This window comes from Vulpes vulpes, unplaced genomic scaffold (genome assembly GCF_048418805.1).
Source record: "Vulpes vulpes isolate BD-2025 unplaced genomic scaffold, VulVul3 Bu000000637, whole genome shotgun sequence".
In the NCBI taxonomy this organism is placed as follows: domain Eukaryota; kingdom Metazoa; phylum Chordata; class Mammalia; order Carnivora; family Canidae; genus Vulpes; species Vulpes vulpes.
The window spans coordinates 232,706-258,394 of NW_027325739.1; the positions used below are offsets into that span (position 1 = coordinate 232,706).

Consider the following 25,689-nt stretch of genomic DNA (forward strand, 5'->3'; position numbering starts at 1 on the left):
CCTTCTTAAATTCCACACCTGATGTGCTTCTCTTGCCTCACCCTCATCCTACCCCCAGTCAGGATCTTTTTTGTAGGTCCACTAAAAAGGTGCATTGCTAGGTCAGATCCTTGGCTTACTGAATCTCTGGGATGGGGGTAGGGGTAGGGGGCAGAAATGTTTATTTTTTTAGTTTTTATTTTCCTAATACTTCGAACACACATTAATGTTTAGAGACCTTCTGGGCTTGGTTGGCCAGGCTAAAGACCAACAGGACAAAGCTGCTCTGCTAGCCTCGGGTTACAACCGGCCTGAGACGGTAGCTTAAAAGTCTGCCCAATTAACCAGCACACGGGAACAAGTAGGCCAACCGGACTACACCACTTGCCAGCCTTGGCCGTTGTGTAACTGCCACCAGGTGTCACGCTGGAAGGCTTGGATCTTGAGCACTTGTAGCCAGAGCTGAATGTAATTGATTATGTAATTTTGAGCTGTTCCAATTTTTTTAATTAAAAAATGTTTTATTGGTTCATTATTAGCTACATGTTCACCGTAAAAAAAAAAAAAAAAAAGAGAGAGAAAATAAGTCAAAAGAATAAAGTAGAAACTATCCATAATCCTTTTACCCAGAGGTAACCATCGTTAACATCTTAAGGTACCCTTTCAGCCTTTTTTTTCCCTATTGAATTAATATTTAATTCCACTCTAAGAAATCTAATCATTTGGATTAGGAAGGATGGGTGACAAAAGGAATGTCGATGGGAGGGAATCCATCTTAGGACCTCGATTCCAGTCTAAGTCCTATCCTGTTACCTTTGCCATCTCTGTGTAGACCTCCCCTCTCACCTACAATCTCTGTGTTAAAGAAGAATTCACCTGGCCAGGTAGATGTGTGGATAGCTTCTTGTAAGAGTGGGAAGAGAGCCCCTAACACAGCAAAGTCAACATCAGGCTCTTGTCCCAGGTCCCTTCTTATGATTCTAATCGAATTCCTTGGACTCCGAGGAACTTGGTTTTTTAGAGGGGACTTAGTGGTTCAAACAGCTCTTCCTTTGTGTGTCTGCAACAGGTCAGACTCTGCTCCGAGTCAGAGGTACAATCAGGGAGATGTGGTTCTGCCCTTGAGAGCATAGAGTCTGATGGAGGAGGCAGCCCAGAAGGTTGTGTAAGAGTGTCAGGTGCTCTCGCATGCTGCGGGAAGAGGGAGGAGAGACCAACCAACTTGGCTTTGGAGAGTTGAGGATGGCTTGGAACAGGAGATGACACTTGAATGGAGTCCAGAGAGACCTGCCTTATGGCGCCTGCCGTCTTCAGCAAATAGCATTCTCCTAAAGTTCCACTGTTTTTTTGTGTTCTGTCCTACTTTTCAGCGCAATCACACAGTTGCCCATGATAATTAAATGAGACTTGCCAGATGGATACTTTCGCAAGACGATGGCTCGTCTTCTTGCTCTATTTGTGAAAGCTGGCATTGGATCCAAACTCTCAAGGATGCCCCTACCTTGAGATCGCTTTGGAGTGCCACTCTTTTGTGTGTATTTGCCAAATGGCCTGCCCATGCGTCGGGCCAGGTTGAGTGACAGGTGGGTGTGCCATGCATGTGGACACTGATCCCCGTCAAGCCGTTTTGCCTGCAAGGAGGTGAGGTGCTGAGAGGTGGTTCTACACTGGTACCTTCCCTTGAAGAAATACGCTCCTGAGCTTCCGATCTGTCGGTCCCTATCTTCTCACCATGTACAATTTTCCTATCAGTTGCAACCTAATCAAGGTCAGATTCCCAACGCGTCGGGTTAAGACACTCATTATCACACTATCTGAAGATTTTTAGATCACTGAAGAGAATATTCCTGGTGGCAAACACAGTTGAGGGGTAACCAGAGAGGGTAGGTATTCCAAAATAGGAAATGATAGCTGAATCGTTAATAAATTAATGGTTAATAAAACTGTCTCGGGTCTGCGAAACATTCTTCCTCCTTTGGGTGCTCCATCTCATTTAATTGTCCCAGCATCGTTATGAAATGGGGACTGTTGTTATTCCCACATGACACACGAGGAGGCTTGATGGAGGGACAGATTATTGGTAAACGTGGGAGCCGGCGGCAGGACACCCTTCACCCCCCCACACACACACAGTGGGGTGCATCCCATTCTGTGTCTGATGTCATACTGAGGATCCAGGGTGAGCGCATCCCCGCCCCTGCCATCAGATCCTTACAGGTCGGCTTACTCGTTCTCCAAGGCTTAGACCCCTTCACTTATATTTCCTGTAGAACAACTGAATGTAATAAGTTCATTTTCCTTTCACTTTAGAAAATAATCTCAAGAATTTGCAGTGCTTTTAGGCACCCTTGATTGAATGAATATCAGTTGATTATTGTCGTTCCCCAGAAATTAGAGCATGCCTGCTGATACAACCTACTTTTTCAGTGATTATATACAGGTTTAGATAGACATGTGAATAAAACTCTTGGGCTGGTTTCCTCTTAAAATTTTCTGTCCATATTTTGCATTTGAAATACAAATTTGGAGTTTAAAAGCCCATATTGTATTTTACTCTTATGTTTTGGCTTCTCCGTAAATAGGGTGATTCAGTTCTTTTATTTCCACCCACTCCCTTCTGCCCCCACCCCTAAAAAAGAGGACATTCTTGGAGGGGGGGAAGTGGGTGGGGGGCTTCTCATTTCCTAGAACTCCTCTTAATTTTATCCATCCCAGTCTGTGCCATAACTTGAAATTCTCTATGACAGGTTCAGTAATTTGAAAGTCTGATGGCAAGAATCTTAAACACGATTTCCACCTTCACAACAGTTTGGAATCCTAAAGTTTGGATTAGAAGCAGTCTTGCAAATTCTGCCCCCCACCCCCCAACTGGAAGCAGAAACCCGGCCAGGGGTCCTGCGAACCCCACCTCCGTTCACTCGACCCCAAACAGGGAGTTCTCACCTGCAGTGTGGACAGTCCACAATGGGGCCAGGCAGCTCTAAACGGGGGAAACCCTTTCCTGGTCTGACCCTCGCTTCTGCCTCCCTGTGCCTTCCACTCACTGGTTCCGATGCTCCCCTTTGAATATGTTCCCTCAGGGTCCTCTTCAAACTCAAGAAGGTTCTAAGGATTTGGAAACTGTGGAGGGGAGCCTTGGTGAGGTGTTCCAGCAGTCTGACCTATGGCCATTTCTCTTTTCCTACAGCAAAACCAGAAATCCTGACCCATGAAAGTCTCACGAATGGCATGCTCCAGTGTGTGGTTGCAGGATTCCCAGAGCCCGCAGTAGATTGGTATTTCTGTCCAGGAGCTGAGCAGAGGTGAGAGGATTATTCTGGCTACTACTTAACGTGCACGAGGGAAGGACAGCAGGGTAGTTGAACTTCAGATAGGTTTTCAGATTCTTTTTTTTAAAGCTTTGTTTGATTATCCTTTTTTTTCCCCTATCCATGTGCTTTTTTAAGGGGGACATAATTGCTATATTTTTCGTGGTAGACATTAATTTTGTTTGCTGAGAAATGATTACTGAGTGACTTACTTCTCTGTTTTGGTGGTTATCTTTTGGATTTATCATGCAATTTCTAGCCTGCAGGTAGATAAAGCAATTTTCCAGGACAGAGTAATTAGATTTCCATTCTGTACACAGGAGGCAATGTGTGTGGGAGATGTGGCTGTAGTTTTCATGAAAAAAAATTGCCTCAGAAGTTAATTGCCAAGTTACCAAAAAGTAATGATCGTGCAGTTACAACATACATACAGCATTTGTAAGCTGCGTGTTTTTAAAAGGTTTTTTTTTTCTCCTTGATTAGGTGCCCGGCCCCTGAGCAGAGCACATCTGGCAGGGTGCTTCCTCTCCCTTCCAATCTGCACTTAAGCCTTAAATTGTCCTTTCACATTACCTGAAGATGAAAATGGGGTCACCATGGCTGTTTTTATCCATCAAATGCTATTTTGCGCTCGGGCTTTAAAAGCCCAGTGTAACATCACAATTGAATAGTCAGGATAATAATAGAAATTTTATTTCTCACAGAATAGTCCTTTTTATCACAACACGTTGGAAGAGGTTACGTAGGATTGTTGTTTTCAGCGGCGTTTTAGTGGAATGTTTTCTTCGGGGAACAGTAAGAAGGACCCGAGGCCCCTGGAAAAGCCCCTACAGTGGAAGTAACCCCAGCAGTTACTGTTCTCCATACAGCAAATATTTATGGGGTGCCACTTGTATGCCATACCCTGGTCTAGTGAGCCAAACACACCTCGGAGTCCCAGCTTTGTGAGTTTATATCTAATGGGTAGAGAGAGGTGAGCAAAAGATGAAATAAACAGTTAAGTGCTAATGAGAAAAATAAAGCAAGGTATAAGGGAATAGAAAAATATTAGGTATATGGGGGACATAATTTAAAATGGGGGTCCAGCCCCTGATGGATGGGCTTTGCTACCTGGAGTACAAGCCAGTGGTCCGGCCTCTGTCTCCCTCTAAAACCTGGATCAGGATCTCAGCTGCTGGGATTTGGGGGGCCGCTCCCCAAAGTGATTGACCCACTCCCTTAGTTTTAAATGTATGCCAATTCCAATGTGATTGATTGATTGATTGATTGATTTTCCTAGAGTAAATCCGGGCTGTTATTTTCTTTTCCCTCTAGATGTTCTGTCTTCATCCTTGTAGACTTGAACTCTCTCCTCCTCTAAGCTCTTTTTTCAACCCTCACGCATGTACCCTTTCACAGTTACTTTATAAAGGTCTACTGTGTGCCAGCTCCCTTTCTTCCATTCATTTCCAGCCCTTTCCGTAACTCTCCAAAGTGGGTATTACCATCCCGACCTTCTAGCTGTAGAAACGGAGTCCTGGAGGGTTTTAAGTAGCTTGTCAATAAAACAGGTATTTGAATCCAGATTCAAACTCCTGTCTCACTCCCCATTTCTTCCTTTCGGCCCTGCTTCTCTTGCTCACGGCGCCAGGGGAGTGCTCATGCATCCTCACACCCTTGGTTGAAAAAGGACATTTCTGATTATGACCCACTCCCTTAGTTTTAAATGTATGCCAATTCCAATGTGATTGATTGATTGATTGATTGATTTTCCTAGAGTAAATCCGGGCTGTTATTTTCTTTTCCCTCTAGATGTTCTGTCCCTATTGGGCCAATGGATGTGCAGATGCAAAACTCGTCTCTGTCACCGTCTGGAAAACTAGTGGTTCAGAGTTCCATCGATTATAGTGCCTTCAAGCACAATGGCACAGTCGAGTGTAGGGCTTACAACAATGTAGGCAGGAGTTCTGCCTTTTTTAACTTTGCATTTAAAGGTAACAGCAAAGGTATATTTCTTTTTAATCCAATTTAAGGGGATGTTTAGGCTCTGCCTGCCATATCAATCATGATTAAGTCCATTCCATCAATGGCCATGTCATTTCTGGTAATTTCCACATTGTACCATGCTGTCATCAAACTCACTACGTTTCATCCTGTACTAGTTTGTTAATAACATGTACGCAGCGATTTTAACCACATACATATATATTTACATGTGTATATGCACGTATGTATGTACGCTTGCGTGTGTGTGTGTGTGTGTGTGTGTATGTAGTGAATTGCGTATTTCCAGTCATTCCTACTGAAAAGGGGCGGGGAAAGAAAATAGGGAATTATATTTGCTTCACAGCCAGATATAACCAGAATTAGGGCAGTTAAAATTTTTAAATTGAGTTTAAAATTTTAGTCCTTGAAAATCGTGTATTTGAACACATTGCTGGATGCTATACAAGAAAGTTAACATTGCCTTTTATGAAGTTACGTCAGTGAGCCATTTCTTTCGTGTCTGTCAGATTTGATTCATGAGGGACTACCTCTGAACATTAAGTTAAATGATCCTTGTGGATACATTGATGAATTGGTATGAAGCTGGAAGACAAAGAAGCTGGGCATCTACATTCCCAGGGCTTAGTTTTGTTTTCTTGAGTTGGCAAAGATGTGTGCCAATAAGTGGTATACTTCCGGTTTTTGAGTAATGAGGGCAAGAATCTTACATTGTTCTTCATCACAGGTTTTTTTTCCCCCCCTCAGGCAATGAAAAGAACACTTTAAAGATATTTTCTTGGTTGTAAAAGAAATTCTTATCAGTGTAGAAAATTTGGAAAATACAGGAAAGCGTAAGGAAGAAAATATAACTATCCGTAAAGGAAACTTCTTAAAGTTGTCCAAGGCAGGAATTTAGTTGAAATACAAAGCTCATTTATAATGTTGCTTTTTATTGACAAAACAGCCATAAAATTATTTGTGGGCTACAGAAATCTCAACTTCCACAGTAGTCTGGTTTGAAGTTGTTCCTTCAAGAGATCCCTTTGAATAACCAGAGGAAGGTAGTATTAGCAAGGCAAGGAGTTTATGAGATGCCCTTGGCTTTGAATCCTGCCATGGTCTGTAAGGTGGGGGATGGGTGAGTTTGGGGTCAGGTGGTTGTCATGAAGCTCCACCCCTGCTAATACGTTGTGATTCCACATTCCCCTTTCATTTTAGAACAAATCCATCCCCACACCCTGTTCACACCTTTGCTGATTGGCTTTGTGATCGCAGCTGGAATGATGTGCATTATCGTGATGATTCTTACCTACAAATATCTACAGGTAATCATTCATTTGTTCTCTACCCTAAGTGCTATAATGATCGAGATGTTATTCATTAAAAGATGATTTGTCTCTCTTTTCTCCCCCGACCAGAAACCCATGTATGAAGTACAGTGGAAGGTTGTTGAGGAGATCAATGGAAACAATTATGTTTACATAGACCCAACACAGCTTCCTTACGATCACAAATGGGAGTTTCCCAGAAACAGGCTGAGCTTTGGTCAGTATGAAACAGGGGCTTTCCATGTAACCTTTTTTGTGTACATGTAACAATGACTTTAGGGAACCCCATTAGCTTCCTTTGTTCTGTTCCAACTGAGACAATAAGTATTTTCTGTGAAGTTTCATCACTTTTGATAGATTCCACATAAAGCACCTTATAGAGAAATGTCTCTAGCTGGATTTGTCCTTAATTCCTTCACAATTCCTTGATTGTTGACTTTGAAATTACCCAGATGCTCCTTTGGTCCTACCACCACCCCTTACTCTTTTCTTCCTTTCTGCAGGGAAAACTTTGGGTGCTGGTGCCTTCGGGAAAGTGGTTGAAGCCACTGCATATGGCCTGATTAAGTCGGATGCGGCCATGACCGTTGCCGTTAAGATGCTCAAACGTAAGTTTCTGCAGGTGGCTGCATGCCCTCAACATTGGCTTGCCAAATTTGCTTCTTGCTAAAATGAAATTTTTTTTCTGATTTTAGCAAGTGCCCATTTAACCGAACGAGAAGCACTAATGTCTGAGCTTAAAGTCTTGAGTTACCTCGGTAATCATATGAATATTGTGAATCTTCTTGGAGCATGCACCGTTGGAGGTAGGGCCATGACCAAATTAACTTTCATTATCTTTCAAATTATCTAAAGAGGGGAGATTTTAATATGATTTCGACAGTGCTTGGTTATATCTTATTGCAAGATTTTTACCCGGGTTGTTACCTCTTGTAGATGTTTCACACCCCTGCCCCAAAAGCCATTCTTAAGAATGTATATTTGAGTTTTATCATCATGGGGACATACCCTTGTTACTGTCATGGGCGTTGCATCAGTATCAACCTCTTGAGGATCTTGAGAACCTCTCATCTCCTCCAGAAAACTTTTCTTTTATCTTTCAAGCTATTTTACTGGAGCATATCTAGTCACTAAAGGGTTACTATCCATAATTAAAGATAGACTTTGAAGCCTGCAAGTTCTCCAGTACACACCAAATGAGACAAACACTTCACCTGGGCAAAAAAAAAAAGTAAATTTCCAGTTGGAAGCAATTCTGAGGTAGAGCCTTCCATCAAGGATTTCTGTGATGTTTCCAGAAAACCTTTTGGTCTAAAGGAACAGAGATGTGTAAAATGAGCCATTCCTCAAGATGTATTGAGGTTCACGGTCAAGTTGACAGCTTAACTTACTTCTTAAAACAGCCCCATAAATGTTGCTTCCACATCATGACCTGTTGGTAAAAATTCCTGCCCAAGTTAATCGGGTGCCTGTTGACTTCAGAGCTGCAGCGTGAGGTTTAATTACAGCCCTGGAAACACTGGTGGCCGGTAGTGCTCAGAAGGCAGGTGGTGTCCTGGCGTGCCAGGTGCTCACCCTCTCCAGGGTCATCTCAGCTGGCCATCCCGTGCCATTGGTTTTCCTCTGAGGCTGCACTTTCTGCCCTTCATCATTTCCATAATAACATGAGGAGAGGGCGTGAAGCCCTGTTGCAGACCGAAGTGGATGGAAGGATTCGTGCAGGAAATTATGATGATCGTAGGATATTGTTGAAAGTTGGTAACTTGGATGTAAGTCAGGCCAGGCCCCGAGCACTGACCTCACTTAGGAAGGGGTAAAAGGAGGCTTACTTGTTGAGTTGTCCTCCTCAGAATGCTGGTTTTTGCTAAGCCTGCTAAGTATTTGCCTTATCAATGAACCTGAATGAAAACGGTCATGATGGCCCCTGAGTCTATTTAAAGGGGGCAGGATCGTCTAGAGAGCTCACCTCTCTTTAACCTTCTCTTACATATCTGCAGGGCCCACCTTGGTCATTACTGAATATTGTTGCTATGGTGATCTTTTGAATTTTTTGCGAAGGAAACGTGATTCATTTATTTGCTCAAAGCAGGAAGATCACGGAGAAGTGGCACTTTATAAGAACCTTCTGCATTCAAAGGAGTCTTCCTGGTAAGACTGATTTACATAAATAGCTGTCAACAGGCAGTTCAGGGGGTCGAAAGGGTTTGCAATCAAGGCTGATTCTTTAAACAAATGAACAGAGGTACTTTGAGGCGCCAAATCAGAATTATTAAATCATTTAGGTGTCGTCAACAATTTAGGAAGTTTGAATAGCGTTTGTAAAGATTTAAATAGTGTTGAACTTAGATTTTTATTGATTTTTTTTTTAATGCATCTTTAGTTTTTTTTTTTTCAAAGTGTTCTGTTCACTTGAATAATTCTTTCACTTATCAGGGCTCTATTCTCGTGTGTCCTTTCATTTATTCTGTTGGGCTTGGTACTGTATGGATCTCTGCAGTGAGACACTGTTTGTAGGGAAAATGCTAAAGTCTGTCAAGTTGTCTCGGTAAATTTCTCGAAAACCTTTAACGGAGTGGCAAAAGAGCTCTGAACATATCTCTGCACGTAGGTTTCTCACCATCTACCGCTGAATTATTTCCGTATACCTTGCCCTTCTTTTTAAAAAAAAAAAAAAAAAAAAAACTCAGTCATGCTATAAAAAGGCACGATTCTAGCACGTGTTTAAAAATTCTGTACCTTATTTTCATCTCTTTTCCTCTTTAATATCCTTCTGAATTTGAATGACGTACAAAGAGCTTCAGATTCCTTTAAGAACAATTAGTGTGGCTTAACAACCAGAATAGGATTCCTCTCTGCCTGGCCTTGCCTGTTCTTTCCAAAGGTTGAGAAAGATTTCCTAGATGCACCCAGCCCAACAGAAATCCTATTCATCATGCCCAATCCCTTATACTTTATATTTCTGAAGTTGTGTGGTGGATTTTTTCCTCTCCTTTCTATTCGTTCTGTCCCCTACGTTTTGAGATGGCAAGACTGTGTTTCTTAAACTTAGCTCCAGGCCCTCAAGAAGGCCTCAGCAACTATTATTGATGGGTGGTTACTTCTTAAAGACCTTTTCTGTACCCCTTGACTAAAGGGTTTCTTCACCCCAGGTGAAGCCTTTTCATTTTCCTTTTTTTTTTTAGTCCTATAGACTTGGGTAGTGTCAAGTGGTAGTAAAAACACATTACAAACCACCTTTTGTTAGTTTCTCCAGAGCATATGCTCCTTATGTGAATAAATGAGCCACTTTGCCTTATTTCTAAAACCTTGGCCCCATACATGTTTTTCAACTTGCTGAAATAATGGCTCAAATTGTTCCATCCGATGTCGTGTTCTTTGTGCTTTGGGATCCCATATGGGACTGGAACCACCAGCACACTCTGAAGGAGATTGTTGTCATAGTGTTTCTATGCTAATCAGAAGCAGGAAGTACTAGAAATCTTGAAGACTTTCCAGCCAAATGTTGCAGATTCAAGAGGTCCAGATGGTTCAGAAAATCATCCAAATTATTGGTGTTTATCTGAACTAAACTTGGTTTTTTTAAACCTTCTTCCATCAGTCGCTCTATGTTAGCGATCCCTGCCTTCCTCCCCATCACACATCTCAGAGCTCTTGCTCTTCTCGTCTTTCTTGTGTCTTTCATCTTGTCTCTTGGGGCTAATTTAGAGACTTTGAGGGAACAGGGGATACTGTTTATGGTTCTCTGTTTCCCATTACACCTCTGGTGTCAAGAGATGGGACATTTCTAACCTGAGTCCCATCTATGAACACAAAAGAGACCGTCTCATTCCTGGGCATCGGGCCCTGATGTTGAATATTAAAAACTCCTGTATAATGAACAAGCTTTTCTTCATTCAAACCTAGTAATACTTTCTCTGAATAAAATCAGCCTCTTACGTAAAAAGGCAGTGGGGAGATAGAGCTTGCCCCATGGGAACTCCCCCATTTTCCCATTTTATTCAGTCATAATTTGATGGATGGATATTTCATCTCTCACAGCAGCGACAGTACTAATGAATACATGGACATGAAACCCGGCGTTTCTTACGTTGTGCCAACCAAGGCAGACAAAAGGAGATCTGCAAGAATAGGTGGGTACCTATCAAATAATAAAAACAGCTTCATTTACAAAGGCTTACTCATACTGCTGGGAAATACATTACCATGCCCCATAGTGACTGGTTCTCCTTTCTTTTTTTTTTTTTTTTTTTTATTTAAATTTTTATTTTATTTTATTTATTTATGATAGTCATAGAGAGAGAGAGAGGCAGAGACACAGGAGGAGGGAGAAGCAGGCCCCACGCCGGGAGCCTGACGCGGGACTCGATCCCGGGACTCCAGAATCGCGCCCTGGGCCAAAGGCAGGCGCCAAACCGCTGAGCCACCCAGGGATTCCCCTGGTTCTCCTTTCTAGGAGGGCCCGATGGCAAAGCCACTGGTCAGTGGCAGGTCAGGGTTCCAAGTGAGCATTGGGGTGAGAGAGTGTTCGTTATCGTATAGGAGCATCTCACTGCACGAATGAAGATATATGTGTATCAACTATGTATTTTACACATCAAAAAGAAAATAATAGGAGATTTGTGTATTTATCCACCATCCTTCTCCCCTGAAGCCCCAGCCTGTGAATATTAACTTGGTGCTTGGGCACTTAACTTTCCTCAACGCTAGGTGGGTGACTTGCCTGCGCGGTCACATCAGTTCCTTATTACCAACCTTTGGTATTGTTGTTGTGCTGTCTTCTGTTTTCCAAGTTTTGAGGCTTAATTGCTAAGAAAGTCCTTCTTCTCCTAACAGGCTCATACATAGAAAGAGATGTGACTCCCGCCATCATGGAAGATGATGAGTTGGCTCTAGATCTAGAGGACTTGCTGAGCTTTTCTTACCAGGTGGCCAAGGGCATGGCATTCCTGGCCTCGAAGAATGTGAGTGGAAGTGGTTCTCGAGGAGTATTGCCACCACCCCCCCGCGCCGTGCCAACCCCCAAAACCCCCTAACCCCAGCGGCGCATTTTAGAGTTCATAGTTAGAATGCACAGTGTCGTTTTGAAGTGTGGTAACCTAAAACAGGGGAAATTTCATTTCTTCATGTTCCAACCGCTATCTTTTTGGAATTCCTATTCTCATTTATAAGCTTTAAAGTGTAAGCCTGTCTAAATGAACTTTCTATGAATTTTTTTTTTAATGCAGCAGATTCATTTAAAAATCCTGGCTCTTAGAATACAGGAGCTGCTCTTAGAAAATAGAGAATGGTTTCATCAGCAAAGGGAGGAGGTACCTCATGCAATTGCAGTGCTTGGTGAAGCACGTGCTTGGGTCTTGTTGAAGAGGGGCCTCAGATATCGTGTGGCTTCATGAAGTGTGGGGGAATAAGGAATCGGAGAGAATAATAAGCATTTGGGACAAAGGTAGAAATGGGAAGAGAACGAAGGAACCAAAGCAAGGAACATGGTCTCTGGAAGGGTGAGAGGAATTCAGTAGCAAATGAGACTAGCAGACCAGGAGGAGGGAACAGATCCTACCCTTAAGTGTCATTGGTGACATTTCCAAACAATTACGAAACTAAAAGAGGGATATAGGATGGCTGAAATAAAGAGCCTCTTCCCTGTGTCCTCGGGAGACATCAAATTGGAGTTGCAAAGACATTTTAAAAACTCTATAAAAGGACAAAGAGAAGCATGAAAAATGAGGTTTTGGTTTAAAAAATATGATACGACTATTTATAATGTATTTTCCTATGAATGAAAGCAAGTCATAAGAAGAAAAAAAATTTATTCGAGTTGGTTTGGAAAGTGATTATCGTAATTAAGGTCCTAAACGATGTGAAACACAAATTTTGAACATCATTCAGAGCATAATTTAGATCTTTATTTTTGGTGCACCGAAGAGTTTCAAGGCAAAGCCAAGGTACTGGATTTGTGTGACATAGCAGCATTCTCGTGTTGAACAGAGTTTTCATTCTTGAAGAGTTTAAAATAAATGTAAATGGTTTTCTTTTTCTCTCCCACTCTCCTAATAGTGTATTCACAGAGACTTGGCTGCTAGAAATATCCTCCTTACTCATGGTCGAATCACAAAGATTTGTGATTTTGGTCTAGCCAGAGCCATCAAGAATGATTCTAATTATGTGGTCAAAGGAAACGTGAGTACCCACTCTGCTTGACAGTCCAGTGAAGGATTTTAGTTTCAAGTTTTTCTAAGAATTGCTTTTTATGAGTTTCCTAATGCAAATCCTACCTTTGAGATACCATGTATTTTAGCAGTCAAATTAAGTGTACTTCAGCAAAATTTGCATGGTAGGCTGAACATTACTACAACTAACATTCCGATAATAGAATTCCTAATTCTAATTGTGTAATTATGGGGCATGTGAAGGAAACAGAAATAGCCTTAATTTTCATTATAGCCTGAGAATAGCAATGAACTCTATTTTGTTCAAGTGAAACAAATGTGGGCCTGAAGGTCACAGCAGGGGAATTTTAACTTGGAGATTGACATGCTATGCGCAAAAGATTAAAATCTAAGATAATGTTCAGAATTAGGTATGTAGAATGTTGGATCTTCTAATCAATAGAGAGCATATTAAATAGGTTCGTAAGTAATAATTGGGTTAGAGAACATAGTGATTTTATTTCAAAGTGCTTTATGTCCCTGCCAATTCTCCATGTAGCATCAGAACAAGCCCCTGGCATTGGAGTGCAGTGTCTTCACATTTTCAGCGTTGGAGAAACTAAAACTCAGTCTATTTTATATATTTTAGTAATAAGCATCAGCTAAGTCTGAGATGACACAGGTCGGTAAAGGCTGAAACCAGAGCCCACGATCTCCAGAGCAACGTCCCATTAGTATGGGAAGCCATATAGTCCTGTATCTATGTATTCTTCTACATCTATTTGCCCAGGCCCATTTCCCCAGTCCAGATTTATTTCTGGAGGTAACTATTTATGTGCCTTATGATAATGTAATATTTTCTCCTCCATCACCATGGCATCTCTGTACTTGACTTGGTTTTGTAGAAATGCTGCTGGCTTTACTTCCTGATCAAATCATGTATTTCTTTCCTTGTTTGATTAATTAATTAATTAATTTATTTATTTATTTGAGAGAGAGCACCAGCAAGGGGGAGGGGCTGAGGGAGAAATAGCCCGAGCAGGGAGCCTGATGCAGGGGTTCGACCCCAGGACCCCGGGATCATGACCTGAGCTGAAGGCAGATGCTTCATCCACTGAGCCACCCAGGTGCCCCTCAATGCATGCATTTCGAATAAACCTCTTCTAAAACTAGGTTCCATCATTATGAGGGTTAATGGAAGCAAGTTCTCTCCATTCTGGTCCATGCAGTATTGGAAGAAAGAATGAAGGGCACGAGGAGGAAGGCAGCAGGTTCAGGACCCAGTCTACCCCAGTTTGAATCTGGTTCCATCGTTAAGTGGCTGTGTGTTATTATTTGGCAAGAATTACCCAGTGCCTCTCAACTTTGCTTGTTTTCCTCCTCTTGGGAATAATAACTGTCACCTGACTCATCACGTTGTGAGGATTAAATGAGTTAATCTATGTGAAGTGCTTAAAACAGTGCCAGCCACGTTGCAGCTAATACATGGCACTTGTTCTTCCGAACTGTTCTTTATAGATGGCTGATTTGGAATATAAATAATCATGACAGTGGTTGTTAGGCTGCAGCTTCTTACTAGCTTGTTACTGGTTAGTGACCATAGTTGGAATGAAAAAGGATGGGTTAGGTCCCACCTGGCTTCAAGATCGGGGGCTCCAGCTCAGGGCCATTGAACTAACCAATTACAAATCTCTCCTCACCAAGCTCACACAGCTTGTTACCACCCCAAATTCACTATATCCAGTCACTGAGATGTCCCTGTGTCGGTTTCTCAGAAAGGTCTTTCACAGGCCCCTGAACCCAAGACACCGGTAGTAGGTCTCAGGTTAAGAGCCCCCATGGGACTACTAGCATAAAATCTGGGAAGGGGATACTAGAAGGCTTTTTTCCTATCTTTTAAAAATATTTTATTTATTTATTCATGAGAGACACAGAGAGAGGCGAGACACAGGCAGAGGGAGAAGCAGGCTCCTTATGGGGAGCCCGATGCGGGACTTGATCGTGACCCTGGGGTCACGACCTGAGCTGAAGGCAGATGCTCAACCACTGAGCCACCAAGGCACCCACTTGCTCTCTTTCTTACTTTATTTTTTCCTGCTGGCTAAAATAACTTTAACGCTATAAAAAAGATGGTCTTCCCAGTTTTCAACCCTAAATGGATTAAGAGAAGGATTGATGTAGCTTTTTATGGTAGATTAAGATCCAAGAACCCACAGTGTCTATAAGAGGAATAGTCACAGCAAGTTTGGCTCAATTTTAGCAGAAAGGGTTTGGGATGTGAGGTTCAGCTGTTGAATTTAAAACCCGAACTGCCGCTCGCCACCTTGGAATAGTCATGGTCACCATAAGCCCCTACTGTTCATTGTGTGTCTGCTTATGCGAGGCAATTGCTTAGAGATTAGTGAGTCAGCAGTACTGTGCTAAGCACCTTTGGCCACCCACACGATCTCATTTAACCCGCAAAATGACTCATGAAATTTGAAACGTTATTTCTTCTTGACACAAGAACATATTGAGGCTTACTTACAGATACTTAAGTGACGTTTGCAATGTATTTGTAAAGGATAGTTTGGGTTTCATGTGAGAGAAAACCCAAAAGAAGAGTCAAAGAAGTGTCGTAGCCATAGGCCAGGGCAGGTGTAGAGCTTCTGTGAAGCACTAGGGACCAAGTCCATCTACTCTTCTATTTTCTTACCATCGCTGGTGTGGCCCTCCTTGGGCCACGATGGCCACCAGATAGCCAGCCACCAGAGTCAGAGGTAGGATGGAGGAGGGACAAGAAGGAAAAGAGCAAAGGGCACACGCCAGCCATGTCTTAAGAAGGCTTCCCTGCACCTGCCATATCATACTTCCCACTTAGTGGTCTCTTATCACGTCTTATTAGAAGTCTCTTATCTTCCAACAGATGACCTGACCCTGAGTCACATGGCTCTGCTAAGCCGCAAAGGAGCTGGGAATGTATAGTTTTTATTGTAGGAGGACCATGTTTCTCTTATTAAGGAAAAAAGGGAAAACATATTCAGTGGCAACTAACAAATCTGTGTTAATCAAGGCCAGTGGTGGAGCCAAGAATAGAACCCGTGTGTCTGTCTCTGACATCTGTGCTCTTAACCACCATGCTGTATGGACTCAGGGTGCCCCCCCCCCCCGCCTTTTTTACAGATTTTGTAAGAGAGAAATTGAGAGGGAGAGACAGCATGAGCAGAGTGGGGGTTGCAGAGGGAGAAACTGACTCCCCACTGAGCCGGGAAGTGCCATGTGGGACTTGATCCTAGGACCCCGAGATCATGACCTGAGCCGAAGGCAGACACTTAACAAACTGAGCCACCCAGGTGTCCTTCAATGTCCCCATCTTGAAGATGAGGGTAGTACCATGTGAGCCACCTATTTCAGAAGTGGGGAGGAGTCCTCTGAGGTCATAGGGTAAAAGGCCTTTGTGAGATGGCCGTCACCTTCTCACCCTCACCCCCTCAGCTGGAGCGATGTCTGTAGGAATACTTTCTATTCTTTTTTTTTGAGCTTCTTAATTAACATTGCCGGATCTGTTGTGCTTCCATTACAGGCTCGGCTACCTGTGAAGTGGATGGCCCCTGAGAGCATTTTCAACTGTGTGTACGCATTTGAAAGTGATGTCTGGTCCTATGGGATTTTTCTGTGGGAGCTCTTCTCTTTAGGTAAAACGCCTGGGCAAAGGCACCTTGGTTGGGCGAGAGCTCTTCTTTAAGGGGTTAGCAGGGTCCTGCTTGCTTATTATTAATGCTGATTTGCAAACCGTTTGTGCCTCAGGAAGCAGCCCCTACCCTGGGATGCCAGTCGATTCAAAGTTCTACAAGATGATCAAGGAAGGGTTCCGGATGCTCAGCCCTGAGCATGCACCTGCTGAAATGTAAGGGCCGAGATATTTCCTTCAGATCATGCTTCCCCTTTTATTTTCCTTTTCAAAGACCGAAACCTGAGTGTTGAGGGTTTTCACTAGGGTTTCATGGTTTGAAACAGCAGTGTCTCCTGGTTCCTTCCTATGACGTGTCGTGATCAAATGTCATTTTTGTAGCTTCTTTTCATAATCTCTTGTCACCAAATATGCAGAAAGTTTCAGCAGCCTTTCACATGCACGGTGTTTTAGTTCATGCATGATACGTCCAGTTTGCATGGCCCTGGAATTATTTTTGAGACTGTCGCATGACACCGTGCACCATGAGAAGCCAGGCTAAGGGCGTTGAGGAGTGACAGGAAATGGTCCTCGCTCTGCAGGTATGACATCATGAAGACGTGCTGGGTTGCTGATCCCCTGAAAAGGCCGACGTTCAAGCAGATCGTGCAGCTAATTGAGAAGCAGATTTCAGATAGCACCAATCATGTGAGTTCATTCCCGCCAGCCATAGAACCTCCCTGCTTTCTCCTGGGGTTCTCAGGCTCGGGGGGTTCTGTTATCCACCCCTTCTCTCCTTGGCTTAAGCAGTGTACTGGGCTTCGGGGAGTCTAGGAAGGCAATGAAACAGGTTCTTCCGGGCCAACCCCTGTCCTGAGCCTGCCATACAGATTTGCCATGGTTCCTCCCCACCCCAAATGCTGATCATGGGGTCGGCGTGGTCTCTGCCTCACGTGTCCGGGCCATTCAGCCTTGGGACGGTTGGGGTAACATGAACTAGAATAAAAGCACAGAAAAGACAGCTTGTTACGGCAGTGAAATAAGCCTTCTGCTCAAACAAGCATAGCCAGAAATGGCAGCTAGCTGTCATGCCCACAAGCCATATAGCATGAAGAGCTTTTTGAGTTTGGGAGATCCCTGCCAGTGATTTGGGGGGGCAGGGGTGGAATTCAAAAACTCAAATCCATTATTTCTCCTCCCCCTCTTACGGAAGAATTAGTGATCCTTACTTTAACTCAGATTTTTTTAAAGCTGCTTTTTGGATGGATTGGCCTGGAGCTATCCTTTCTAAAAGCATACCACTGGTATTTTGGGGTTAAAGCTTGCTCTTTTTGGGTGTCAGAGCATGTTTCAAATTAAACAGCATTCCCCACCTATATGTTTAATTCTCAGCAGAGGGCCCCTGGGAAGGCCACCCATTCCCCAGTAAATGACATCAGCCATTGGGTTATAGTTGGCTACAGAGGTTTAGAAACCCATTTAATAGGTTAGATAGTACTTGTTTCCATATGTGTCCCAGCAAAAAAGTAAATTTTTTTTTTTGGCCATCACTTCTTATGCATCAGACCTTGGGGGAAACGAAGAATAAGACAAAGCTTATATTTTCTTTCATCAATATGGGGTTTTGGCTGTGAAAGTCTTGTAAATCTCTTCTCCTTAAGAAGCTTTGTGAGTTATTTGTGATCTGAGAATGCAGATGTGCCCCCCCCTGGTTGCTGTGTCCGTTGTGGGGACTGGCATATTAACTGTGGACTTGTTTTCCTCAGATTTATTCCAACCTCGCGAACTGCAGCCCCAACCCAGAGCGCCCCGTGGTGGACCATTCCGTGCGGATCAATTCCGTGGGCAGCAGCGCGTCTTCCACCCAGCCTCTGCTGGTACACGAAGATGTGTGAAGCAGGAGGAGTGCCGGGGGTCTCCCCAACAAGAGCGATCCCTGTTCTTTTGGTTCCTATACTGGTTATTCTGTCCTCCTTCGGCTTGCATCCTATTCCAGGGTAGCGGACACCCCTCTGTCCCTCCCTCTTTACAAGCACACTCTAACTAGTGGCCAGTGACTTTTGTCATCAGCCACCATCCTGTTGTAAGAGTTCAGACTGCATATTGTATTCCCAATAGCAAGGCAGCCCCCATTAATGAAAAAAAAATAATACAGACTTGGAGCAAGGGAGGATGGAATGGGCTAGACACCCCGAGTCCTTTCCAAGGCTTCTCCAGTTTCTGTTTGAAAAGCACAGTTGATAGTTTATTTGAATAAATGGCAGTGGTCGCCTTTGGGCCTCCTAACCATCCATAATGATATGATGATGCAGCAAGATTAGAAGCTGAAACCTGATCTCTTGATGTGGAAAATGGAATGTTATTAGAACAAAGGGCAGAAGCTTATGAATGTCTGGGCTTAAGAAATCTAGTATTTCATGCTGGGAATGAGACATAGGCCATGGAAAAATGCTCCCTGAGCATGAATAAAGACTCGCTGCTGTGCATGAGCCTTTGTACTACTGACCTGGTTTGTAAATAGAGTTTGCTATTAGGACGCTGAGAATTGGAGAGAAGGCCTCCCCAGCCAGCATCTGTATATACTCATCTATAAATTGTACATGTTCCTATATTTGAAGGGGGGCGGAGACCCACAAGATGTAGTTTCTGGATACGACCCTGGCTCAAGTCTGCTGTGTTGTAGAAATAGATGAAGAGCCAGACAGGATTGAAGGAAACCGTGCTTTTTCTTTTCTTTTTTCTTTTTTTCTTTTTTAATATTGAATGTAGCAATAATGTCTTTTGAATATTCCTAAGCCCATGAGTCCTTGAAAATATTTTTTATATATACAGTAACTTTATGTGTAAATAAGTAAGCGGTGCAAGTTTAAAGGATGTTGGTATTCCATGTGTTTTTTTTTTTTTTTCTTCCTGGTATGTTGTCCAATTGTTGACAGTTCTGAAGAATTCTAATAAAAATGTACATATATAAATCAAGTGGAATTGTTTGGTTATTTCTTCAAGCTTAGTGAAACCCAACCTCAGAGTGTTAAAGTGCATTCACTCTGACATTAGAAAGTTTGTTCCTGGCGGGCCTAGGATCTGAGCAAGGCCGTCGCATCACTAGGATTTATATACTTGAAGATTCAACAGATATATTAAGAATTTAGTATGTGCTGTATTTTCTCCTTTTATTTTTGCAACCCAGTGTCCCCGTGTAAATTGAAAAATAAATATAGGAAACATTTTGAGAATACTACGCATTGCTATGATTATAATTAGGTTGATTTGTGTGAAATGACCGTTTTTGTGGGCAAAATGATAGCTAAATAGCAATTTCATGTGGTTCAGTCTGATATAACTGGCATGTTTCCTCCTGAAAGAGATTGCCTAAAAATGAACGTGAACTGTAAAGTAATCCACAGGGTTGACATGAGGACTCCCAAGACACTGGTGTGTGTTCTTGTTGGCTTGGATTTTGAAAAGAGTTTTGGTCCATCATGAGATGTTCATGCTCTACCCTTCAACCATTATTCTCACTTGCTTCTGGAACAGTTAAGCTCTGTCTCTTGCTTGGAGGAAGGTGATTTGTGCCAATTAGTTGGGTCCTGTCCTGTGGCCGGAGCATCCTTTGTGATTAGGAAATACTGTCCAGACCAGGGAAACCTGTCCAGGGCCTGCGAGTCCTCCCATCTTGAAACAAACAACAACCCTGAACCACAGAATCCTCCTAAAAATGAGTTAGGCACATAAAACACCATCAGTTTTGATTTTCTTTATTGACGTGGCGTCCAAACCTACAGAAGTTCTCTCCAGAAAGGAAAAGGAAGAAAGGTGAAAGGTGCGACCTACAATGAAGAAGAATCCTTTTACGGAGGGAATGGTGTGGCCAGGAACACTTCAATTTTCTGTGAAAGCACCCACATTTCTGCCAAGCTTTTTCCATTATTATATTACAGACAGGAATGAATGCTAATTGACCACAAAACAAAGAAGTCCTTTCTTTCTGAATGTTTTCAGTGTTATTTAGACTTTTTCGTTGTGTGAAATCTTGAGTTAAAAGCCCGTCGACAGCCCCTGTGTTATTAGGCTCTAGTTAGTTCCCTGACTGGCCCCAGCTTTTCTCCTTTCTTTTTAATTCTTTTCAATTTTCTTTAAATTCAATTAACATATAATGTATTATTGGTTTCAGAGGGAGAGCAATGATTCATCAGTCTTATATAATACCCGTACTCATTACATCCTGTGCCCTCCTTAATGCCCATCCCCCAGTTACCCCATTCCCCCACACCCCTCTCCTCTCCAGTGACCCTGTTTGTTTCCTGTACTTAAGAGTGAGTCTCTTATGGTTTGTCTCCCTCTCTGATTTCATCCTGTTTTATTTTTTCCTTTCTTTCCCTCTGATCCTGTTTTGTTTCTTAAATTCCACATGCAAATGAGATCATATAATTGTTTTCTCTGAGCCTTCTAGTTCCATCCACATCATTGCAAATAGCAAGGTTTCATTTTTTGATGGTTGAGTAGTAGTCCATTGTATATATCCCACCTCTTCTTTATCTATTCATCTTCAATAGACATCTGGGCTCTTTTCATAGTTTGGCTATTGTGGACATTGCTGCTATAAACATTGGGATGTGGGTGCCCCTTTGGATCACTACGTTTGTGTCTTCGGGGTAAATACCCAGTAGTGCAATTTCTGGGTCATAGGGTAGCTCTATCGTCAACATTTTGAGGAACCTCCTCCATACTACTCTCCAGAGTGGCTGCACCAGCTTGCATTCCCACCAACAGTGCAAGAGGGCTCACCTTCCTCTGCGTCCTCGCCAGCATCGGTCCTCTCCTGACTTGGCGAATTTTAGCCATTCTGTCTGGTGTGAAGTAGTACCTCATTGTGATTTTGATTTGTATTTCCCTGATGCCGAGTGATGTGGAGCATTTTTCATGTGTCTGTCAACCGGCTCAGCTTCTAATCACACAGTAGCATCAAGGTGCTTGATGTCCTGGCTAAACCTGGGCTCAAGTCCTGGTTCCAGCCTTGTCTTGACCACTTACTAAAATGCGTGATATTGGGCAGATCGGCTCTTGAAATCTTAGTTTCCATAATAGTATGATCTGCCTCAATGTACTAATGTGAAGCTGTCGACACCACATTCATATGCCTAATACATAAATAGTGCTCACAAATGCTAACTTTTGTCAAGACTAGTTAGGCTTACTAGGAACAAAGAAGATGCTCCTGTACCAGCATAACCCAGCTGGTATCCCATGTGGAACGGTACTGTCAACATTTGCTTCTAGTTGTTTTTTTTCCCCCAAATGCAAACAATATCGCACTAGTTTGCTGTGAAATTTGACTTTGCTATGGAGATTTCTGTGTTTTATTAAAATTCCAACTTTTTAGCCAGGAATGCAGGGCTCCCTGTCCTTGATCAAGCCTTCCTTCCTGGCTTCTCTTACATTACCATATACCCATGAATATGCCCCACTCTTTCTGCCTCCACCCATTCAGACTTCATATTGTCTGTTCCTTTCCTTTCAGCTGCCACCTTTCAAGACCAGGGAAATGATCTCAGTTGGAAGATGGCTTTCGATTCCCATGGCGTTACTCATACTTACTGCTCTTAAAATCTCTTCTGTCTTGTACGGTCATTATTTTGGTTCGTATGTCTCCTCCTCATCCCCCACTCTGTCCTGTCTTAAAATCAGTGAACATAAAATACCTCTATGTGCTAGGATTGCTAGGTTTAGCGATCATCACTTCCTTGTTAAAATATTTATCTAACACTCCAAAGGTTAAACTGCTCAGGAGGTTGTGAGAGAGCTTAAGACTTCCCTAAATTCACTTAGGAGGAGTGACAAGGAGCCAGAATTTGGATCCAGATTGGAGACTGTCCTTTGGGGGTGGCGAGTATTCCCATTCTGACGTCCCTCACTGCATGTGCGTGCAGACATCGCTCATCTATCACTCTTTCTCAAAGAGCCAAGGTGCCTTAGAAGTCCCAGTCTTCTCCAGGGAGCCCATACAGATCTATTGGAGTTAGCCTAAGCCTTGTCACCCTTAGATGATTACCACATTTCAACTTTCTTGAGACACAGGTGGTCTCTGTCTCAGACACTCAGGAAGATTCTAGGACAGTGCTTCATGAGTGATTAATATTTTTGAATGAATAATTAAACATCCCATCAGCATGGAGTAAGGGAGAGCCATCTGGGAAGACATGGGTCCAGGAAAGATAGGAACTCTACAAAAACACAACTTTTACCCAGAGTGGGACTTTATTTTACACTCACTAAGGGTGTGGGAGGTGTGTCAGAGGGTTTTTAAGTCTTTCTTTCGGGAGAAAGGGAAAGGGGAACGAGGAAACTTCTTTTGGGCAGGCTTGGTGAGGGGTGCACAGCTGCTTTGTGGGAGCGAGGAGCTAAGAAGTAGACAAAAGGGGGACTTGGGTGGATGGGGAAGTGTAGGCAGGAAGGAGCAGGGGCAGAAATTCTCTTTCCATAGCTGGAATGGGGGAAAGGCACTGGAGCTACCAACAAGTCCCTGGACTGGGAGTACAGAAACTGCTGATGGGAGACCTCCACCATTCTAGGCTTGATCTTAGGAGAGGGCTGATGTGGGGCAGCATCTGCATGGGGAAACACCCCCCATGAGGGAACTTGGGACCAGCTAAGCTGTAGCAGGAAGTACCATCTGGTCAGCATCCAAGGAGATTTTTGTGGAAGTATTAGTCTTCTGGGGCTTCTGTAATGAAGTACTGCATGTTGCGGGGGAAAATGGGTGGAAACAACAGAGAAGTATTGTCTCACAGTTCTGGAGGTGAACACGGTGTTGGCAGTGTTGGCGCCTTCTGAGTGCTGCGAGAGAATCTGTCCCATGCCTCGCTCCTAGCTTCTGGTGATTTGCTGGCAATCTTAGGCATTCCCTGACTTGCAGAGCTCTGCGTCTTCATATGGTGTTCTCCCTCTGTGTGTATGTCTGCATCCAAATTTCTTCTTTTTATAAGGATAGTGGTCCTGTTGGACCTACTCCTGTATGAACTCAACTAACTGCATCTGCAATGACTTGATTTCCAAATAAGGTCACCTTCTGAGGTCCTGGGAGTTAGTTACCATTATGACTTCAACATATGAATTTGATGGGACACAATTCAATCCATAACAGGAAGGCCTCAAAATCCCTCCATATTGTAGCCGGTGACCTGGTCCTCACTAGAGTAGTAAAATTGGCTCTCGAGGAACTTTAAGAATACAATCTCCAAAGTGCAAATTTCAGGGCACCCTTTTCAATTTTTCTTATTATTTAGAACAATGTCCACCATGCTCTCTGGTCTGTAGCAGACACTGAATACGTGTCGAATGAATGCAGCTTCATGTGATGGGAAAGTCCTCCTCGTTGGAACTTGCCTTCTGGCCTGCCCTCCCTGTCCTCCTCTTCTCTGTTTTTCTTCTTTTCACTCTTCGAAGGTTGGAATGCTGGGCCTGGTCCTTTACTGTCTTCTTTCACCTGACATGCCCTCACCAAGCTCAGATCTGTCTCATCCAGTCCCCACCCTGGGATGTGGGCGTCACCTATGAGCTGACAATTTCCAGTGCTATCTTGACATCTCTCCCCTCAAATAGACTGTGGTTGCCAGTAAAACAGAGGCTACCTAGTTAAATGTCCTGTGCGCTAGTTGGCACACACAGATACTAATATCATTTATCTGAAATGCAAACTAAACTGGGTTGCATTTTTGTTAAATCCACTAAACTGGGTTTATTTTGTTTGCTAAATCTAATAACTCTTATCTAGATTTGGGGATTCTTGAAGTTAGGCATTGCATCTAATTATTGATTATCAAGGCCCAACTCATGGAGAAATGTAGAGTTTCAGTGATAGCAAAACAAAAAAACAAAAACCCAACATCAGGAGGAATTGGATTGTCGTAAAGGTCTGTAGGTGGCAAATCTCCTTGTTTTTGGAGTCTAAAGGTGTTATCTCACCTTTGTTCTTTTTTGTTTTTTAAGATTTATTTATTTATTTATTTATTTATTTATTTATTTATTTAAAGATTTTATTTATTCATTCATGATACACACACACATAGAGAGAGAGCGAGAGAGAGAGAGGCAGAGACACAGGCAGAGGGAGAAGCAGGCTCCATGCCAGGAGCCCACCGCGGGACTCTATCCTGGGACTCCAGGATTGTGTCCTGGGCCAAAGGCAGGTGCCAAGCCACTGAGCCACCCAGGGATTCCCCCAAGATTTTATTTATTTTAGAGAGAGTGTGTATGAGCAGGGGGATGGGCAAAGGGAGGGGAGAGAGGGCGACTCCCTGCTGATTGCGGAGCCCAGTTTGGGGCTTGATCTCAGGACCCTGAGATCATGACTTGAGCCAAAACCAAGAGTCAGATGGTCAACTGACTGAGCCACCCGGGGGGTCCCTCACCTTTAATCTTGAACAGTATTTTCACTGGAAATAGAATTTAAGAATGCCAATTATATTCAGCACATTCATCTCAGCACATTTATTTTCCTCTTTTCTGGTTTCCATCATTGCTGTTGAGAAGTCAGATCAATTTGCTCTTTTAAGGATACTTATTAAAAAAAAAAATTAAGGATAGTTATTTTGCTTTGTTTGTTGATTTTAACACTGTCCCTTTGCCTTTGGTCTTTGTAGTGTCACTATCGTCTATCTAAACTCGGATCTCTTTTTATTTATCTTCTGAGGGATTCTTTGGTTTCTAGAATCTGTGGACTGGTGTCTTGCATCAATGTTGTGACATTGTCAGCCCTTTTAAAATTGCCTCTGCCCATCATGTTTCTCTTCTGGGATTCCCGTTCAGTGCACCACAGAGTCTCTTACTCTGTTCTCAGTGTCTTCTAACCCAACTTTCACATTTTCCTTCTTTTTGTCTTTTTATGCTTCATGCAAGGCAGTTTCTGTTTTCCTGTTATCTGAATTCCCCTTCAGCTCCTGTCCATGGAGAATCTTTTTGGCATTTTTATTGAGGTATAATTAACATATCATAAAACTCACTCATTGTAAGTATATAATTCAGTGATTTTATTAAATTTATAAAGTTGTTCATCCATCCCTGTGATTCAGTTTAGAACATTGCCCTCATCCTCCCCTCAATTTCTCTCATACCTGTTTGTAGTTAATAGATATTAAAATAATTTCCATGGATTAATTTTCAATATTCTTGCCTTGTAAGATGACATCACACGTCTGACTGTCTCTTACAGAATGCACACACTCATCCAGTCTCACTTATTGTCTCTGGGATCTTTCTAGATGTTTTGGTCATAAAATTAACAGTGATAACTGATAGGTTTACCTTGTTTGGATCAT

At 42.8% G+C, this 25,689-nt stretch overlaps 1 protein-coding gene across 7 annotated transcripts in view; it reads left to right on the plus strand.

The window, feature by feature from the left end:
• LOC140596726 (mast/stem cell growth factor receptor Kit-like) overlaps positions 1–19,351 on the plus strand; it is a 73,992-nt gene extending 54,641 nt beyond the window's left edge. For 4 of the 7 annotated variants that reach the window (XM_072745206.1, XM_072745207.1, XM_072745209.1 and 1 more), the window contains exons 9-22: positions 3,167–3,281; positions 5,079–5,260; positions 6,471–6,577; positions 6,671–6,797; positions 7,084–7,188; positions 7,276–7,386; positions 8,578–8,728; positions 10,619–10,710; positions 11,414–11,541; positions 12,635–12,757; positions 16,289–16,400; positions 16,513–16,612; positions 16,978–17,083; positions 18,142–19,351. In XM_072745206.1, the coding sequence (XP_072601307.1) occupies positions 3,167–3,281; positions 5,079–5,260; positions 6,471–6,577; positions 6,671–6,797; positions 7,084–7,188; positions 7,276–7,386; positions 8,578–8,728; positions 10,619–10,710; positions 11,414–11,541; positions 12,635–12,757; positions 16,289–16,400; positions 16,513–16,612; positions 16,978–17,083; positions 18,142–18,270 (1,688 nt within the window). In that variant the 3' untranslated portion in view covers positions 18,271–19,351. Of the gene's footprint in view, positions 1–3,166; positions 3,282–5,078; positions 5,273–6,470; positions 6,578–6,670; positions 6,798–7,083; positions 7,189–7,275; positions 7,387–8,577; positions 8,729–10,618; positions 10,711–11,413; positions 11,542–12,634; positions 12,758–16,288; positions 16,401–16,512; positions 16,613–16,977; positions 17,084–18,141 lie in introns of all 7 variants that reach the window. The other 3 variants (XM_072745203.1, XM_072745204.1, XM_072745205.1) reach the window with 1 other exon arrangement.
• The last annotated feature ends 6,338 nt before the right edge of the window (positions 19,352–25,689 follow it).